Source organism: Rhipicephalus microplus, unplaced genomic scaffold (genome assembly GCF_043290135.1).
Source record: "Rhipicephalus microplus isolate Deutch F79 unplaced genomic scaffold, USDA_Rmic scaffold_28, whole genome shotgun sequence".
Taxonomy (NCBI): domain Eukaryota; kingdom Metazoa; phylum Arthropoda; class Arachnida; order Ixodida; family Ixodidae; genus Rhipicephalus; species Rhipicephalus microplus.
Genome location: NW_027464601.1, coordinates 4314976 through 4335793, shown reverse-complemented (window position 1 = coordinate 4335793; position 20818 = coordinate 4314976). Strand labels below are relative to the sequence as shown.

Here is a 20818-nt window from a genome sequence, read left to right as displayed (position 1 = left end):
TACATTACTAAACAGACCTATCTTTTTCTTCGTGCTAAGAGTAGACGCAGACTTGAACGAGTCACTGTTCATCGTTCGTTTGCTTTCAGTTAGACGAGCCTGAGACGACCGCGCTGCCCAAGTTCATTCTCTCAACCACGGAGTCATCAAATTGGCTTCGACAAAGTGTTTGCGACGCCATGCTGTCCGTGTATGGCATCGTACCGACGAATGACCAGTGGGACACACTGTGCGACAACATTCAAGCCTTCGACATTGAACTCATAAAAGTGCGTGCGCATTGCCGAAAAGTGTTGCTTGCCGACTCGCCCGTATTGTAGTTTATGCACATTTATTACGCAGTTATCGCATGCTATCTGCCGTAATGCAAGTTTAATTCCAAATATTTTGCCACAGTTGCTTGCCCTCATAAGTTGAGATGGTCATGGCATTGCAGCTGTTCAATTTAAGCTCTTCATTTAAAATTAGTAATGTGCATGCGACTGCAATTCAGTATTTATTAGTCAAAGTGGTGAAGTCCCCTATGGGGTTACAGATATTATGGGGCTCGGCTGCTGACCCAAAGGTCGCAGGTTTGACGCCCGTGCACAGCGTGATGCCAGTTCACATTACAAAATGCCTGATGGTAGAAACTGATGAAGCCCTCCAAAATAAGCCTAATTTTGATATCACTGTCTTTAGCTCATATATCCCCAGATAATTTTGTCAGGTTACAAACATGTTACAACGCTGCTCTACTCCAAGTCCATGCAACAAATGCTTAACATTACGGAAAGAATATGTCTTTTATTTCAACAGCGTGTACGCTTCTGAGAACTTGAAATAGCCCAGCCACCTGTGCACCGCTTGTCCGCATTCGTAGCTCATATGTATACATTGTTTTGCGTTTCTGCAGAGGCTGAGGTACGCTGAAGGTCATCGCACAGGCGTGTACTATGACAAAAAAGTGCTGAAGCTGAAGGACCTTGACAACTCGTTCTACGTGAGTGTATTTGCTGTCACCGCATTGCGTATTGTTCTCATTCTGATGCAATTCTTTTTACTATAGTCCATCGCAGTTCGCGTGGACAACGCACGTGCTTGTTATGTGTCATATGTGTTCATGCTATTGGATTAATAAATAATCATATGGGATAAACCGTGTTTATGTAAAATATTAGGCAAACAGGGTGCATGTGTTTCACAATGAAGTTACGCTCTGAACACATGAAATTTCATAGCTTCCGTGGATTACCAGCACACCGGTATGTACCGTTAACCACACTATGCGCCTGCAGTTGGCAACACCCTATGGGTGTACTGACACGTTCCCGGTTTCTACAGCTTAGGCACCCCTCCGCTGTGGTCTAGTGACTAAGGTACTCGGCTGCTGATCAGCAGATAGCGGGATCAAATTCTGGCTGCGGGGGCTGCATTTCCGATGAAGGCGGAAATGCTGTAGGCCTCTGTACTCGAAATTGGGTGCACGTTGAAGAGGCCCAGGTGGTAGAAATATTTGCGGAGCCCTCCTCTACGGCTTCTCTCATTATGATATGGTGGTTTTGGGACGTTAAACTTCGTATAACACTTATACAGCTTTCGCAGGCTGTCTGTGCGCGAACAAATCACGACTACGCAAGCAACGAGGAATTTTTGTGTTAAATAATATAGTTCTAGGTCCTTAACGTAGCCGTGTTACAAGCACACATGCACAAACGCGCACGCTCAAGTTTATAGTTATACACGAGTGTGAATGAGATAGCTAACAGCTGAATGAGTCAGCGTCGCTGGTACACGGCCGGAAATCGCGTCACGCTACTGCCAACACTCTCACGGTTGTCGTTAGCTTGGCAAGAAGCGCAAGTGATTTGCACCGAAGACGAAGAATGTTTAAGTGTTGTGAAATTGGCATAATCAGTCATGTACGTCTTTACCAGCAAGGCAAAGCTTTACTTTTGGCAATGATGAGCAAATGCCGATGCTGAAAACATACTTCAAATACCTCCTCCGCACGCACCACTCCATGTCTCGGGCGTCATATATAGCGTCTAGGTTTTGATGGAAGCTGGCGTCACTTTCTTTCACGCGAAGTTACTTACTTGAACTAGGTCATGGACACTCGATGACGGATGCCTGTGCTCAATGCAGACGACACCGCTCTTAATTTAGTTGGTGCTAGGCGAGGGCTCACGCTCAAAACTTCAAACCTCCGAAGCGTGTTTACACTCGTTCTTGCAAAGACTATCAGTTATCACAGATCAAAGCAAAGGAGGTAGCCATTGCTCCCAGTATTCCGGACAATGTTTTCACTCAGCAGACAATCGCACTCAAACCCGCTGCAAGGGCAGCCGGCAGGCATTCGCTGGATTGGTCGCTCGAGCTCGGCATGCCACTGCATACCACAGATCACACTGGATGACGCCGTGGGCTTCAAAACATTTCCACCGTTGTTTTTTTTATTTCGATAGCAATAATATGGACACAGTCAGCTGGATTTTGCCGATGGCGTCGACGTCGACGTGGGCGTCAGCGTTGATGTCTTGCACCGCTAATGTATGCGTATCTATATAAATGGAAACGCAAGGAAGAACAAAATCCAGAAAAAAACACTCTAGAGCGCGGAATTGAACGAGGGACCTATGCATCGTGAAACCAAGATATTACCAATGAGCCACCCCGAAGCCATTCCTTCACCATTCAAACGGCAAGCTACTTATATCTATCACTTACCGCTGCTCACCAGCATCTTGCAGGGGAATTGTGTTTTCCGCATTGCCAACAAGGTGGCTCCATGAGCGCGCGGCGCCACATTGCGTGGCGGAGCCCGCTCTAATCTCTTACGCGTACTTTGCCCGACTTAAAAATGGAGATCGACGCTCCCTCACGCGCCCTTATCGCGCGGTGGCGAGGAGGGGAAGGTCGTACGCCTTGGCTGGCCTCGGTCTTTACCAGGATCGATTCTGCTGTAGTTACCGGGAGCACAAAGGTCACTGCAATCATTGCAGTCTCCGTTTGCGAAAAGCGCACACTTTTCAGACACAGCAAAGTAACAAATGAGACGCGTATTTGCGTGTGTCTGTACCTGTGAGTACATTTTGTGCGTCATTTGTGCGTGAGGAATGCGGGGCATGTTTCGATCTGCTTTCCATTCTGCGCGTGAGCTTTAAATTTGTTGCTATCGCGTTCGTTGCTTCGACTTTCTGGCAAAGCTGTGACTTTTTTTTGCGCTTGCTTTCATTACTCGGTGGTACCTTGGAAGCCTTCGAACTGACCAGCGTAAGGTATCGAGATTTCGCACCCTTTGATTGGTTGGTGCTGCCCTATGTTTGGTGACGTAAACAAAAATTTGAGAAGTGCCTTGACTCCTCAGACGTCGAGGCACTTCGTCGCATACCCCTCAGCGACTGAGCCTGAGAAATGCATTCGAAGCTGAGGCGCACGCAAACGCGTGCGAGTGGTTGGGCCTTCATAGTCGCAGTTGATGCTCGAGCGACACATTAACCTCTCGCATTTTTTTTTCAAGTTCCTAGAAGACCATGCGGGGATTCTACTATCTGCTTGCGTAGCAATGTACAACACAGCTGGGGCGCGGGATAATGATATCCCTTGCGCCCTCTGTGCAGCAGGCAAGGGTCGGCTCCTTTCGTCACTGCTTCCGGCGAGTTCGTCGCCCCCTCTCACGCGTGGTTTACCTCCCCGAAGAACAAGCAATACGTAACTAAAGGTTCACAATTCGAACCTCATGCACAACTTGACCGTGACGGCAAAAACCTGGCGAGAGTGGCAACATAATTGGTATCGCGATGAAACGCATGAAATGTTAAACGTGCTGCAGTTTATGCCTTTTATGCACATTCTATGGTAAATATTGTTGAATACTAATAGAAGAAAGAAGGCAACGAAGTGCATGCGCGAGCGGAGTGCTTGTGGCTGGTGTACAACGAAAGAACATTTGCCTGACACTGGGCGCGCTTGTAATATCTCCGAGCCTTTGTTTTAGCTCAATCCACTGGCAAAGACACCTTTCCTCTACGCCCTCTATCTGAACATAAGTGGCTCACTATTTCATCCTTTTGTAACTGTGGCTTCTACATGAAAATTTTTGGTTGTTAAACATGCAATAAAAGAGCAAACATTCGGAAACACGTACCGCAGGTAAGTGTTTCTAAATGTTTTCAAATGGCCAAAAGTTACTTCTGTAGGCAGCTATTGGCCAATGATACGTCACTGCTGTAAATCTAATGTTCTGAGACATTGTTCTTCAAGGCTGGGCTGCTAATTTTCCTGCACTTTACTTCACACTTTTCTGTTCATTTTTCATGCAGTGGAATTGGATGACATTTTTGAAGACTATATTCGAGGGATCATCCACAAGCATTGGTCCACAGACGAAAATTCTCGTAGGCAACGTGAAATACGTTTCTGGCTTGGCGCGGTTCCTTCAGAAGCAGTCCAAGTAAGCCTAACAGATTTTTTTGTAGATTTGACGTGTGAAAACTCGGATATCTTTATAAGGTAAAGCTACCCATTTTTTTAGTCGAACATGTGAGCGTCAACCAACCTGTTGATAATGGGGTGTATAATGCAGCATAGCGGTGAAATGAACGAGAATACGTGCATTCGCATGATGAACAGTCTCGTGCAGCTGTCTTCTGCTGAGCTATTCTGGCAACCGCACATCAGCACACCCAGGAAAGGCGCTTACAGACTCGGTGGGTGATACTCGCATGTTCAGCAAAAAAAACGGTGGCTGTGCAACGTAGTACACAAATGTGATCAGATCGAACAATAAGTTCGGCTTGTTTGTTTTTCAGCAAAGAAAACTAGCACTACTGCACGTTTACAATTTATACACGTAAAGGAATGCGTAAATAATACACCTGACACGTCGGCAAAGCATGGGGTGACAACAATGTGCAATATTTTTAAAGATTGTTTTTTGGGGTACTCACCATCTACAAGCAAGCGTAAGCATCTTATTGATATCATTTGCTGACATAAATGTATTTCTCTCAGGTCTTCTATCGTAGTAACGCTGGTCTTGTGTTTTAAAAAGTTTGCGTCGCTCCGCTGCGATGGTCTAGTGACTGAGATACTCGGCTGCTGATCTGCAGGTCGTGAAATCGAACCCTAGCTGCGGCGGCTGCATTTTCGATGGAGGCGTAAATGCAGTAGTCCTGTGTGCTCAGACTTGGGTGCACGTTAGAGAACCCCAAGTAGTCGAATCTCGCGGAGCCCTTCGCTATGGCGTCACTCATGAACATATGTTGGTTCGGGATTTTAAACCACACATATCAATCAAATCAAAGTTAGCGTATGTCCTCATTTGTGTCCGCATTTGGTCCTTTGTGCTAAATAACATCTGTTTTGAGTCTTGAGTAGTTCTGAGCTCTCGAGGTTTTTTACGGTAATGTAACCCCACAGCGCAATGGTAGACTTTCTCATTATCAATAACCGCACAACGCTACGCACAAGAACTAACACATAATAGGCAATAGTAGACCTGCGTACTTCATTTGCATACGCTAAGTTTTCCTTTCATCAAAATGCATCTACTGTAGTTGGGAATCGCGCTTATGTCGTATGGCTTGTCGACGCAATACCTGCAACACAAAACTGCCCCAATGAATACAAGCAAGCAGTAACTTCAAAATGTTTGCTATATGTAATATTTAACAGAAGGATTGTCAATTACTTAGTGTGCAACTTTAAGCATAGCCTTTATGTTACTGGGTGAAATAATTTGCATGCGTTCTTACAATAAGCGGGGAACTGAAAAGTGGAATATCGCGAACACGATGTGGTTCGTCCTCGTACAAGACGCTTGTTTTCAAGAAATATCGTAATATGTTGGCAAATGAACAAATACTTTATACAAATGCTTTATAAACGTCCTTGCTTGCCATATATGTTAAACAATTAGGGTATTGTTTTTCCATGGTGGATTAAAGTACATAGTGAGTGACTCTGAAATAAATATTAGACACCTGAATAAAGGTTTTGTAACCAAAAATACTGCCCAGCTAATTGATGAGATATACAGCCAAGGTATCGAAATCCGCTAGTTTCCTGCTCATATGGGGTCTGTCGACACATCCCGGATGAACTTAAACAAGTGGGCTAACGCAGCCACACGGGGGCTTCCTACCCGTGAAGTACAAGACCAGGATCCGAATAACAATAATAGCAGGAAAGATACCGATTGTTTGCATAAAATGAATTCGCAAAGGATTACTACATGAGCAGAAAACAATTTCAGTGCCACACGCTCAGCTTAGCAGATACTAAGCGTTGCTTTAGGATTGCTACAAACAAGAACTTTCCGAAATTGAAGTTTCATTAACAAAATATATCTGAACAGAGAGGTTCAAATAAATTATTAGAAGTGTAATGGGATTTGTCACTCTGGACCACAAGCTTTGGCAGTATGTAACAGTATATGAGGCCTGCGGCCTCCACATACTGTTACAAGGAAAGCGACTGGTGGTAAAGAGGTCTTGCCAGCGAAGATCTTTCAGAGCAAGCACAAGTCACCCAGAAGTCATAGTAAGGTTGAACGTTGTTGCCTCCCTTGGGAGCCGCATGCGTCAACCTAAGCGTGGATCATCAGGACTTTAACAAAGTTTACCATACCATACCACAGTAGTGTTCGTGGGATTTCAAGTTGCTTGAACAGACCTCATAATTAACAAAATTTTTATATATTCCGGAGGACTGCTGCGCGAAAGCAAGCATCTGATATATATATATATATATATATATATATATATATATATATATATATATATATATATATATATATATATATATATATATATATATATAGAGAGAGAGAGAGAGAGAGAGAGAGAGAGAGAGAGAGAGAGAGAGAGAGGCAGGCAGGCATGGTGGTTGAGTGGCCGTAGCGTTACAAGTAGCCAAGCAGATCATTCGTGAGTGGTCACAACGCGGTTTATTTCGACGTTTCGGCCTAGAGTCTGGCCTTCATCAGGATTGAGGGTACAGTTTGTTGGTGCTCAGCTTTATACAATCCTAAATCAAAGGAATTAGAGAAAGAGGAAAAAAAGAAAAGAAAAAAGAAAAAAAGGGTAGAATATAACGTGGACTTCCCCGGGCGCCCCCTTCCACTCTTCCTGCCCATTCCCCCTCCATCTCCCTCTCTTTTCTCCTTTTCCTCTTTAGGATGTCTGCGGTCTGTGTATCCTTCCTTTCACTAACGCATTGTTCTCGACAGGACGGCACCTCCTGGCTTTGGCGGCCTGGTCTGGGGGAAAAGAGCTCAGTACACAGACCATAGACAATCTAACTACCATATTTCTCTGCCATCGCAACTTTGACGAGGATGGTCCTCGAATTATATTCATTCGAATTTAACCAAAAGTACAGTCGAAAAATCAGCGGAACCACTATGGGCACCAAAATGGCACCCTTTATGCCAACATATTTATGGGAAAGCTAGAATCACTGTTTCTTGCACAGGGTTTCTTGAAAACACTGTTATCCAGAAGATGCATAGACTACACCTTTCTTATTTGGACCCACAGCGAGGATGAATTTATCAGCTTTAACGACACTTACAATACTGTACATATGAACATACACTTCACACACACCTACTCGCAAGCAACCTCAAATTTTCTTGATGTTACCATAACGATAGAAGAAGGCAAGCTTTCTACAAACCTATATCGCAAACCAACGGATCGACAACAGTACCTCCATTACCAAAGCGATCACCCGCGCCACAGTAAAAACAGTATTCCATACAGCCAGGCTCACCAGTTTAAGCGAATCTGTTCAAGAGACGCTGATTTTGACACGAGCTCACAGAGGCTAAAACAAATGCTCGATAAACAAAAATACCTTCACGTGTAATTGATGACGCCATTTGAAAAGCGAGAAAAGTGAAGCGTGATGACTCACTTATGAAGCGACCACCGCAAGAAGACCCACAACGAACAAACTTTCGCTTAACTTACAGCACAAGTTTACCCAACGTAAACAAAATCCTTAAACGACTTTACAACTTTCTGGAACAAAGTGAACGTCTGAAACGCGCCTTCCCATCTGCTCTTGGCGTCGTTTAACGACGACCACGCAACCTCAAAGACACACTTGTCCACTGTCAAATCAATACCTCACCCCCTAATAATTCATGCTGACCTTGTTTAAAGTCACGATATCTTCTATGTGAAACGATGCCAGAAACACACAGAGCAACCAGCACACAATCCAAATTTTTTATTAACATAAGAGGAAACCTAACATGCGATTCCTCTAATGAGGTATACTTGCTCGAATGCAACGTGTGCAGTATACAGTACATCGTACAAACAGAAACACCATTTAAGGTTCACTTCAGTTATCACAGAGCCCATGTGAAATTAGCCCCAAATCTACCCCTATCAAAACATCTCATTCTTCCTGACCATGCATTCGACAAATTATCAGTAACGCTATTAGAGACGGGATTTAAATCAAACCGAGAGCGTGAACAACGAGATTCATACCTTATCCACCAATTTAACACCCTCAATAGAGAAATAAATGAGAATACGGGTACATTCGCAGCAATTAAAGCATTCGAAAACAATTACGGCAATAATTAAAAAAATAACTGAGTGCACGGCACTGCAGCTGCGAAGGGCACTGGACAAATCAAAATAGTTCCAAGTGTAACTACTCTTCGTAAGTACAGCTGTCGTCTGTTTCTGTTTTTACTTTACTATCCAATCAATTGTGCCAAGCTTGACATGCCCAACAGCAACCCTGTGCACTATGGGGAGACCCCTAATGCACGCGTAATCCAGAAGCGGCTAAGAATTGGCATTGCACCCGCTTGACACCCTCTGCGGCAATACGCGGTGCCCCACTTTCTACGACGAGATGTCGACGAGGCGCTGAGTAATTAAAGGCTTACACTTCTTAAAAAAGGCTATTTTCCCCCCACACTGAACCGTCAGAGCCAGGAGGCGCTGTCTGGTCGGGAGCGATGCGTTAGTGAAAGGAAGGATACACAGACCGCAGGCATCCTAAAGGGGGAAAAGGAGAAAAGGGAGAGTTATGGAGGGTGAAGGGGAAGGAAGATTGAAAGGGGGCGCCCGAGAGAGTTCACCTTATATTCTTTTTTCTTTTTTTCTCCTTTTAATTTCTCTTCTCTTTATTCTTTTCTTCTTTTTTTTCCTCTTTCTCTCTCTCCCCCTCTGATTTAAGATTATAAAAAGCTGAGCACCCATAAACTGTACCCTCGATCCTGATGAAGACCAGACTTTAGGCCGAAACGTCGAAATAAACCACGTTGTCACTGTTATGTACACACACACACACACACACACACACAGACACACATATATATATATATATATATATATATATGAGGGAAAGAAGTATATACCTAAGGGCTCGTTTTTCCGTGTTTTAACACAATAATAATGAGATTTAACAGAGAGTAATGCCAAGGAATGTACAAGGAAAGTTATTAGAACCCATGGAATGTAAATAAGAAGAAAGAAAAGTGGATGAAAAAATAACCAGCCGTGAGCAGCCCTGCTCACGGCTGGTTATTTTTTCATCCACTTTTCTTTCTTCTTATTTACATTACATTGGTTCTAAAAACTTCCCCTGTACATTAAATCTCATTATATATATATATATATATATATATATATATATATATATATATATATATATATATATATATATATATATATATATATATATGTCATAGGTTTATTGTAGGTTTGAATCCTACTCATAGGAAGTTATTTTTTCACCCACTTTTCTTTCTTGTTATTTACATTCCATTGGTTCTAATAACGTTCGCTATACATTCCTTGGCATTATTGTCCGTTTGATCTCAATATTATTACGTCAAAACACGAAAAAACGAGTCCTTAGATATACACCTTTTTCGCTTGTATATATATATATATATATATATATATATATATATATATATATATATATATATATATATATATATTGTAACGGAGAGAGAAGAGACAACACCCGATCCTGGGCCAGCTGTTCTTATTCTGACTTCGTTCTTCTCTTCTTTGCTCTAGCTACCCGCGCGCCGAAGCACCAGCGTCTTTCTTGGTCATGACACTCGGCCACGACTGCGCGCGCGCGGAGCTGGCGGCAAAGTTTTCGGTGGGCGGGCTTGGCTGCATCGTGGTGGTCAGCCCGGACCACAATGCAACATTTAGCGATGGTCTGGGGGAAGCATCTCTAGTGGACGGCACTGGCTGCCTCGAGATGGAACCCTTCTTGAACTCCATCCTCGGTACTGGTCAGGTTGGACTGGTTGGTGGAAGGGAGATCAGAGAGTGTCCGGCCGAAGGCAGCTATGAGCTTTGAGCTCCACTCCACCCAGGACTGCTGCTTGAAGCCTTCATACCGGTGCCATGCCGCTGCACCTTCCCGAAGACGGTCTACAGCCACGGTCTATTTTTTGATTTTCAGTCCAGGCCTCGCGCATTGCTATCGCGTTGACGGTTGCCACCCAGCTGTCGGCGTCGTTCAGGACCCCGTGGAATTCCGGTAGTTCACAGACGGCTGGTGATTGTGAGGTGGAAGGTGGCAACGCAGAGATCACCGACGCGAAGCAGTCGAGCTGGTGTGAGGGCTCGATCAGAGAAGACCGAAGCTCCCTGCGTTGCTCCGGTGTGCTTGCCTCAAGGTCGTATGAGGCAGCTACATCCAACACTGCGTTAATGTCCCACAATACTGGCGACATTGTAGGAGCTCGCTCGGCGATCAACGCTGTCAGTTCGCTAGTCTCGACGTGGAGTAGTGCGATGGTACGCCGCAGGTTGACGGTGCTGTCGGGCGTTAAGCCTGAAGAGTCAGTGGTCGTGCTCGTTGAGTAAGTAGCAATTGCGGCACTCACCCCGGTGAGGTCGACGAGCAGGGAAGCCTGGACGGCGTTCCGTGGCAGCTCGTTTGTTGAAAGAGTACCGCAACGGGAATGTAGGCCATGGGAAACGTGAGCGGCATTCCCAAGGGACAGGGGCCGATGCGGATCCTTACCGTGAAACGGTGGCAGGGTTTCAATCAGGTCATGGCCTAGAACCACAGGGAATGCCTGGGCACCGTCCACAAGGGTGGCTGAAGGGTGGCTGATGTGGCGGGTGGGACCCCGTCGCTAAGGAAGCGTGAACGGCGTTCCTTGATGGAGAAGCCCGCACTGCCGGTGAACCACGAAGACACGTACCGGTGGCTTCCCGCAGCGGGTTCACTTGTCGGCTTGCGCTGACGGCAGAATCCATAGCCAAGGACGCGTGGACGGCGTCCCTTGTGAAATGGTACCGGTAACGTGTACTGCAGCCGCTGAGGAGGCCTTGACGCCGTCCCCGAACGGTGGTGGCAGTGGCGGTAGGTGAACAGCTGATGAGGAGGCCTTGACGCCGTCCTCAAGCGGCGCTTATCGCGGCTGTCCTGGATGACGAAGCCGGGACGTAAGACTTCTTCTTCGTCGACTGCGCCATTGTGACGGAGATAAAAGAGATAACACCCGATCCTGGGTCAGCTGATCTTATTCTGACTTCGTTCTTCTCTTCTTTGCTGTAGCTAACCGTGCGCCGATGCGTCAGCGTCTTTCTTGGTCATGACAATATGTATATATATATATATATATATATATATATATATATATATATATATATATATATATGAGATGTAACAGACAATAATGCCAAGGAATGTACAGGGGAAGGTTATAGAACCAATGTAGTGTAAATAGGAAGAAATAAAAATGGGTGAAAAAATAACCTGCCGTGAGCAGATTATTTCACCACAGCAGGTTATTACGACAATAATATTACCCGCTAACAAAGCTTTTGGCCTATGCATCTGACAAAATAGAAATGATTTGCCTCATCAAGCACAGCCGGAACGCAAAGATAAGTGGTCCCAGATGTCGTACGGTCCCCCCCCCCCTTTTTTTTCTTTTTTCTTTTTTTCTTTCTCTTCTTTAAGTTTCAACGCACATTCTGTTCCTTCACTGACAAGGAGCTGACAGCTAGGTGGTTTCGTTAACTTTTTCATACATGCGCGCATGTCTTCCCTGTGAGCCGCAACTGTGTGGTGACTGTCTCGGATGTCGTACAGTCTCCCCCCTCCCCCCCTGTTCTTTTTTTTTCCTTCTTTAATTTTTAACGCACATTCTGTTCCTTCACTGACAAGGAGCCAATGCATATAATGAATATCGATGGTGGTGCCTCATTCACCGGCTTTTTCGCTCCTCCCGACGCCACCAGCACGCACTCCAAGCGCTTAAGCCCTCCCCATTAACTTGTCATACACTTCAAAGAGGAACGAGCCGCCAGCGGACTACACGGAAAGGTGAAATACAAGAACAGCGGCTCCCTGCCCACTTGGGGAAGAGTGGGTGCGGGGGAGGTATTGTTGACAATGATGACATTGCTTATCTACCTCTGCTTTACTCTGTTGAAATGCTGCCCCTTTCTAATTACGCCGTGTCGGTCTTGCTTCTTCTCCTAAATTTTCTATATTTTATTTAATGTTTGTCCTCCCGTTTCGCTGTTTTTTTTTCTTTTTTTTCTCTCTCTCTCTTTTGACCCCTCCCCTCCTGTCTCGACAGGATATAAGAAGACACGGAACATGTGTAAATAGTATTATGCCTTGAAAAAGACGGGGTTCCTGTCGAAACGTCGGCACAATAAGCAGTTATGTGAAAGCGCATCTACTTTTATATTTATAACCTTGCGGCAACCGAAGTTATTCTTCTGCATATATATATATATATATATATATATATATATATATATATAATATGAAGGTCAGACTCTAGGCTGAAACGTCAAAATAAACCACGTTGTGACCACTCACGGAGGATATACTGGACTATATATATACATATATAGTCCAGTATATATATATATATATATTTATATATATATATATGTATATATATATATATATATAGTTTACACAGCTCTTTTTCTTCTATTTCCCATTTGTCAGAAAGACCGAAGCCGCTGTCCATTCTATCGCAATTGCCAGATGTATAACATTTCTTAATTTTTCATACGGTATTTGGTTACCCACGCTAAATGACACATCAGTGTGTATAATGCTCGAAGGCAAATCAGCCAGGTTCCATATATGTTTTGCTACAAGACGATATTGAGCCAAAACAAAAAAAAGACTAACATTCAGTATTCAGCATCGCAGCTAGCGTCGTTCACTGATGCTCTCAGTTTAGCCATAACTAACTACGCAAAAAAAGGGCATGGGATGGCCGCCATAACAGCATAATTGTATGTTCACCTTAGTGCAAGGCGAAGATATTGAGTTTGCGTCCCCCCGGTGACAGGTTTCTGTTTTCCGCTTTCATTGTCTTTAATCTCTCAACTACCATACTTTCATCGACAGCTTCAAATAACGGTTCTTACGTTTTCGTTGAATCACAGAGTTGTCGAGTTCGCGTGACGGTAGCGTTTGACCGAAGGAACTCCCTGAAATGTTGCCCTTCATAGCTTAAAGTTTTTGGTAGAATTCCTTCCATTTAAAAGGAACGACGTTTTAGGGACGTAATCTACAACTACCTGGGCTATCGTGTGCTGCTGCGCCTTGGTCTGCTCTACCGGACGCACGAGAAGCACGTGAAGACGCTGTTCTACCGCTACCACCTTGGTTACAAGACTGAGCCCGAGCGGTGGCGCCTCTGCTTGCGCTATGCCGAGAAGAGCATGCCTACAGCCGCATCGTGGATCTACCACATGTGGATCAAGAAAAAGTTTGGCCTGAAGGGCGACAAGGTGCGTGTCTCATAAATGTTATAAAAAAACCCTTGTAGACAATTACGTGGTTTTCTCTACCATGTTGGGACGGACCATTCGATTAGAATTGAGGCTTGCTACAATGATTAATTCCTGTCTTCATTTGACCAGCTCGCGCAATGTCAGCACCATTTCCTTCTGCAACCTTAATGTAAGTTAGAAAACGCGCATAAAACCGCTTAAGTCTGAAATGACTATAAACAGCACAATGATAGCCACTTCGTTATCCATTTAACTCCCAGATGCGCGTCTTTCAAATGAATTTATTAAAAGCAGCGTCGGTTTACTGAAAAATCAAAGCACAAATTATATACGTGAGCACGCAATGTTTCTCCCGTTGTTTTGTGCGTGTGTTGTTTTTGGAAACTTATAGGGCTCTTTCGACATTTAAAAAATACATACATCAGCACACTCCACGGTGTTGCAAGTGTAGATGCAGTAGAAAAATTGCATTTTTTTCGCATAGCTGTTATTAAGCGTCGTTTATTTTGGCTAAGCAAAACAATTTTGTTTGGATGCGAAAAGGAAGATATTGCCCCCGAGGTAAGAAGAAACACAACGTTTTGTCCATAAAATGGGAATGGAAACTTGGTACAGCAATGTTTATTTAATTCCTTGGTCACTCGTGTAAAATAGGCTTAATATCACAAAGCCCGATGTGTTATATTTAATTATCATATCAGCACTTGTTCCCTTCTCCTGACATCATTACAAGTTTGCTACTTTAAACAAAGCCATTTATATAGTGTGTGATATATATTTGAGATTGTACCGTGATAAGATGTGATGATCTGAGTGCGTATTTTCACGTCGCAGCTTTGGATCAAATTCTTCAACGTGTACCGGAAGATCTACGAAAGCGTGGACTACTCTTACGCATACAGCTACTTGACGACGGCAGACGCTAGAGTTGAAGCATACCGCAAGGTTGGTAAAGCAACGTACTTCGTTACAACATATCATGCGTGCTGAATGTTTACATGCAGCAAACACAAAAGAGTCAACGTGCTCATTTTCTTTAATGAAACTAAACACACAGCATGAAGATATTTGGATGGGTGCTTGTCCATTATATTTTATGGTGTAAGTTTCCTTTTTAGCGTTTAGGTATTCATAAACAAAGATGAAATTCTAGCCTGCTTTAAGACGCCGACGAGTTAATTATGAACTTTTAGGGTTACGAGAGGCTGGTGGTTCTGCGTAGCACATGGTTAGACTGCCCATGTGCAGCGTTTAATGTCGGTCCTTTCTATTTAATAGCTACAATAAAATAGAATTTCAGCTGTGAGTGGCATTGCACTCCAAGGCCGAATATTATGTTAGTACTCAAATATGGAGGGAGAGTGAACGAGGCTTAATGCCACAGTAGGCTCTAAGTATGACATATAATTTTAAGTACGACTTGTACTTACATCTATAGCAAGGTATATTTTCAATTACTAGAATTAACCTTCACCTTTTTATATTTGATATCTTTTTTACGTAACCAGGCTTTCCGCACACCTGGAAGCTCCACCACAACATGTCAGTATACCTCAGGTGTAGTGTGCGCGTATATTATGCACGCACTATCATAGAGGCAACATTTATGATTAGAAGTGCTCACAAGCATGCACAAACCAAGAACCGTCAGTGAATACTTAATTGAGCACGGACTTGTGACAGAGAAAAATGAAAAAGGAGTCTAATTTTCAGAGTAGTTTTCACGCTCAATCTTGCTGTAAAAAGAAAATCCAGCCAATCTTAGCTCTTGGCATATTATTTGCGAAGACAGTCGTTGAATGGTGAGGAGCACATGTAAAACATCATCTCATTGAAGACACTCACAGGTCATCGAGACGAACATTGGAACTCACTTGAACTTGACTTTTTAATGGTTAAGATTGTACGCAAGTCAAATATATGTGTGTTTATAAGAAATTATTACCATTATCTGACTCAAACGAGGTGCATAACCCCTTGTTCACGCCTTCGGCTGGAACGAATGTCCACCGCAAGCTTTAAGGATGTCAAAAAAGTGCTGTTCAGAAAATTAGCTACACAATTCCTAGAAAGAACCTATAATCTTATACTTTTTAAGAACACCGCAGAGTACCCTTCCAGACGACCGGAGCGCTGAAGCCGCTGACGTCCGCGACTCAAAAAGTACTCCTACTTATGCCTTCAGAAATGTTTCCTAAGGTTCGCTAGCCGTCCGGCACATGACGTCAATAAAGAGTACGCACCTATTGGCCCACGCTTGTGTGCAATCGCTTTTAAAGAGGAAATGCCACAAATTTTAATGAATCCGACTATACAAACATATAGGTTTCAAAAGAGCATGTTTTTTATCTACACGATAGATTTGCTAAACACGTCAATGTGTTCCTAAATTAAATAGCTGAGCTCGAGACGCGAGGAGACTTAGAAACTAATATCTTTCTTTCATGTTCCAGCTGAAGGATGTGCGGCTACAGCTCTTTTTTATTAACGCCACCATGACAGACCCACTCCTGAAGCTCTACGGAGGTCAGGTAGGCAACCAACCGCGTTTGAAGAGTGTTTTGCCTTTGCCGAACACGATGCTTTCAAAAATTTTACAGGAGACCAAAATAAATGTCAACGCTCCGGTTCCAGGAATCTACCAGATGACAAAACATTACTGGAACAACTACTTCTCCATTGGTAAAAACAGTCGCGAACTCGACATTGCGTAAGTAATGTTTGCGTATGGTCTATGTTTACAAACCAGTGCCTTACAATTGCAGCCATTGTTTGTTCTTGACAGCATATAATTGGAGACTTTACTGAGTGATTAGATAGGAAGCTTCTTTCATTATAACTGCTAATCAACCATGGAAACTTCTCTACGTCACACATACGGAAGTCGGTTCACAATCATAAACAGCAAACATATAAAGCACGGTTCTGGCACGAAAATTTAAATTGAGCTTGTCAATCTCAATAAAAAGCTAAACAAATTGTATGGCAGTTCTGCGACTGTTTCCGTTTATAATGCTTTTTAATTTTTTGGGCTAACGTTTGTGCAGAGTCCCGGACTAATTTTTGGTGCTGTAGCATTAACATAATACTCAAACCAACAATACCTGTATATAACAAACTTGGTTGTGACTGGCTTTAACAATTTTGCGTGCGATTGTGTTTGTTTTTCTTCACACCTCATTTCACTTTCCTTAATATTATTGTCCGCTTACGTTTTCAGGTACACAGGGTCTATCTTCGACATCTACAGCACGTACCACTACGACCTAAATTCTTTGTGTAAGTAATACAAGTAACCATGTGGAGATAAATAGAATGTATATTTTCTAACTATACGCGGAGTATAGAAAACTTTCAGAAGACTGTTCAAAACGACAAATAGTAAATACCTCACAAATAAGTAGAATTGCCGTGAACATGTCTCAATTCAGCACTTAGGCGATGTGTACGAAATGCTTAGCAGAAAGGTTCATTGTTCAGTTTGGATGGCCCAGTCAAAATTGAACAACCAATGGTTAACATACCACGTGGTTACCTGTATTTCGTGCGAATATTTATGCAGCGAAAATGTGGTGAGTTGACAAATATTTAATAATGTTGTGGTTTCGCATCAGTGATGCAGCTCGTTCACTTCATTAAGGCGGGAGGGTTAAAGCATTCACTGAGACAAAAAAAGTGAACGTTGAAGATCCACCTTTTAGAGTTCAACGTGATAGCGATATTCTGTTCCTATACTGCGTACTTGAAGCGCTTAATGCATGAAATCTTCCTGTGCACACTCTACATGGCCTTAGGGCGGAGAAGCGTGCGTGCCTTTTTTGAGTGGGAGAATAGCTTTAACTATGCAAATATTAAGTTATTATGATAATCCCATGTTCGGACCCCTAATGGCATTACACGCTTGTGCCATTCATTATTACGGCAATATTTCATGTTGTATTGTGGAATACAAGATGTGCGCGTTCGTAAAGAATGGAAGTTGCTTTCACTGCATTTACAAGCAGAGGAAGCTATTTTGACCGAATTCGCAGGCATAGCGATCACCATAGTTATAGCTCGAGAACAAATAGACGACACAGAGACAAGGACATGAAGGACATGAGTGCTCGTGTCCTTCATGTCCTTCTTGCCGTCTTTTTTTTTTTCTCGCGCTATGACTATCGTCATGCCATACCAACTAGCCCAAGCTGCCACACGCAAGCATAGGCGTGGCTGTAGGGTAAAACACTCGCCGAGCAAAGGACCGGGGTTATTCTCCTATCATACGCACATTTTTATTGTGTATTTTAGTAGCACCTGTCTTAAATTTTTGGTCATGAATCTGTTTTTGCTCACAACAAACGATACCCATGCCAACGCTGGAGTTTCTGCGAAATGAGCTATTGAACGATATAGCGTTAAATGACTGCCATCTTATATCGTCATACGCGAATGTATAAGAGATACCGTAAGCCTTTTTTTTCTTACAATTATAACCTGGTAACTCAGACAAGCCCGTGCGTTCGGTATTTGATGCAGGTTTGTAATACTTTCGCCTATTTTCATACTTAAAGAGAACTAATGGTATATGGTTTAATATGTTCACGTTTGTTCTTTGAGGTCCACGCAATAAATTTTGAATGGAGCCAGTAGAGAAATAGACTGATTTCACCACTCCAGCATGTGTAAGTCCGCAACAAGAGAACACACAATCCGTTTAATCAGCCAACATGACATAGGAAATTCTCTTAAGTGAATAAAATGATGCTGCACGTTTCATTTACAATATCTACATTCGTCACTAAAGCAAGAAGCATAATATCATCACTCCCTGAATTTCCCGTTTTCATCACTGAGACTAGTTGCAAGCATTTAGACTGATATTTCAAAGCATGGGTTGAAGAGAAACTTTTTCAACAAAGAACGGTGCATTGCAATACCCATTTTAAAATATCTTAAAAAGCTCGTGCGTAAAGTTTTAACTTAGCTCTTGTGATCCGCTCAAACTCAGTGTTTCATTACCAATACAGCGTTCAATCTTCAATCATTCAATTTTTATGACAATTCACGAAAGGCTGCTCATGCACATGAGGCTGTAGGCTTATGTCCGCGGAGAACCTTTATTGAAGACAACACCCACTTTGTATTTCAGATATGTTCCACTGCACGATAACAATGAGTGTATTAGTACGAGGGTCTTTTGAAAAGTTGAGGCCGGTTGAGGCCCGACAATTAGGTATTCGCTCATCCAGCCAATAATATTCTTTCGCTAATAAAGGCCGGCCTGGTTTAGTACAACCATAGTTCACATTTCAACATACCCAGCATGCACTTTTAAGCATTTCTTTGTAACACTGCACCAGTTTTTTAAGTCCCTCTGAATAACAGTACGCTACCTGTGAATCTTTTGCTGTTTGAGTTGGTCGGTGAGCGCTTGTTGGTGCCCTGCTTGTACACGCTGTGAATTTCAAGCTTTTCAAGTACAATAGTATAAGCAGTATAACGTTAAAAAAAGTAAGTCTATCCAACACACTACAAACTGTCAAGCATCAGTGTAGCAGCGATTTCAAATATATTTGTGCTGATTGTGAAGCAATTTGAGAAGTACAGATATCATTTTTGACGTTTGATTTTCTTATCACGTATAAGTCCATTAACTAGGCACAATGTTCCATGCATCTCTGAAGGTGATGAGTCGAATCGTAGCTCGTACTTTCCAAGTGGTGGAAGGAACTATTCTCGCTGCAGGCACTCTCATCTTCGCTGCTTATTTATTTATTTATTCATTCAATACTGTGGGCCTTTTCAGGCCTATACAGGAGAGGGAGTACAGAGCAAATAACACTTCATATTGCGAAGATGACAAGAAAAGAAAAATAACGATATAACAGTATAAAGCAATCAGGAACAATGCACAGGTGTTTCACTAAAAAAAATTACTTTGCATGATAACATCAACGGTAACATTGGTATACGGATGCAGGCGGTTAAGCACATGTAGCAATGTGCGAGCACATGCGCGATACACTGTTTCAACTTTTATTTCGGCGAAGAGAGCACAGGATTTATTGCAATTCCTCTAAATGAATTTCCAACAGCGACGAAAATGATTCAGGTGATTGTGCACTGACAACGACTTTCGGCAAGTCATTCCACATCTCTATAGCTGCGGGAAAAAAAGAATACTTCAACGTGTTACAACGTGACAGGAATGGGCGTCTGCATTTGTCATTGTTTGTTCTACTGGAGTGACGGTGCGGAGCTTTAAGGTAATCATTCCTATTTAAATTTACCAGGTTGTTTGAAAGACGAAAAAGAAATTTCAGCCTGGCTAATTGTCGTCGGCTAGCAAGAGTTGCGACACGTGCTTGCAAACTCAGCGCAGAAAGACTCTCCCGCCTGGCATACTTTGAAAAAATAAACCTAAGAGCCCGGTTTTGAATCTTTTCCAATGCATCAATCATATTCTTTTGGTGCGGGTTCCAAGCTATTGCTGCATATTACAGGACGGGTCTAATGAGCGTCTTGTACGCTGTTAGTTTAACTTGAGGGGAAGTTCCGGTTAGTTTACACCTTACAACTAGGTTGTTTATATGCACGTGCAGAATTATGATTAATGTGAACATCCCACTTTAACGATGACGTTATTGTGACCCCCAGGTACTTTACGGTATTAATGTGCTTGATGTCTGCCCCAGAGAAGTTGTACTGAAAGAGAAGTGGTGTCTTTCTATGGGAAATTGTAATGCACATGGTTTTGTCTGTATTATTTGCATACCATGTTTTTCACACCATTACCCAATATTTTCTAAAGATTTGTCAAGTTTGGCCTGGTCTTCTGTTGTGCTAGTGGGAGAGTATATGACGCAGTCATCTGCAAAAAGCCTCATTGTAATACCTGGTTTCATAGCAGTGTAGATGTCATTGATGTATATGAGAAAGAGTGTTGGTCCTTGTACGGACCCTTGGGGAACACCAGAGAGCACGTCGGCACGATCAGACTGAACATTATTAAAAGAAACATACTGGGTGCAGGACGAGTGCAGGACGTGTGCAGGACGGACGTCGAGTGC

At 43.0% G+C, this 20818-nt stretch overlaps 1 protein-coding gene across 1 annotated transcript in view; it reads left to right on the top strand.

The window, feature by feature from the left end:
• LOC119166188 (neprilysin-1) overlaps positions 1 to 20818 on the top strand; it is a 49615-nt gene that overhangs the window by 15125 nt on the left and 13672 nt on the right. The window contains exons 8-15 of the mRNA XM_075884336.1: positions 90 to 269; positions 896 to 982; positions 4305 to 4435; positions 13532 to 13763; positions 14601 to 14711; positions 16220 to 16297; positions 16367 to 16476; positions 16987 to 17045. Of these exons, the coding sequence (XP_075740451.1) occupies positions 90 to 269; positions 896 to 982; positions 4305 to 4435; positions 13532 to 13763; positions 14601 to 14711; positions 16220 to 16297; positions 16367 to 16476; positions 16987 to 17045 (988 nt within the window). The remainder of the gene's footprint in view (positions 1 to 89; positions 270 to 895; positions 983 to 4304; positions 4436 to 13531; positions 13764 to 14600; positions 14712 to 16219; positions 16298 to 16366; positions 16477 to 16986; positions 17046 to 20818) is intronic.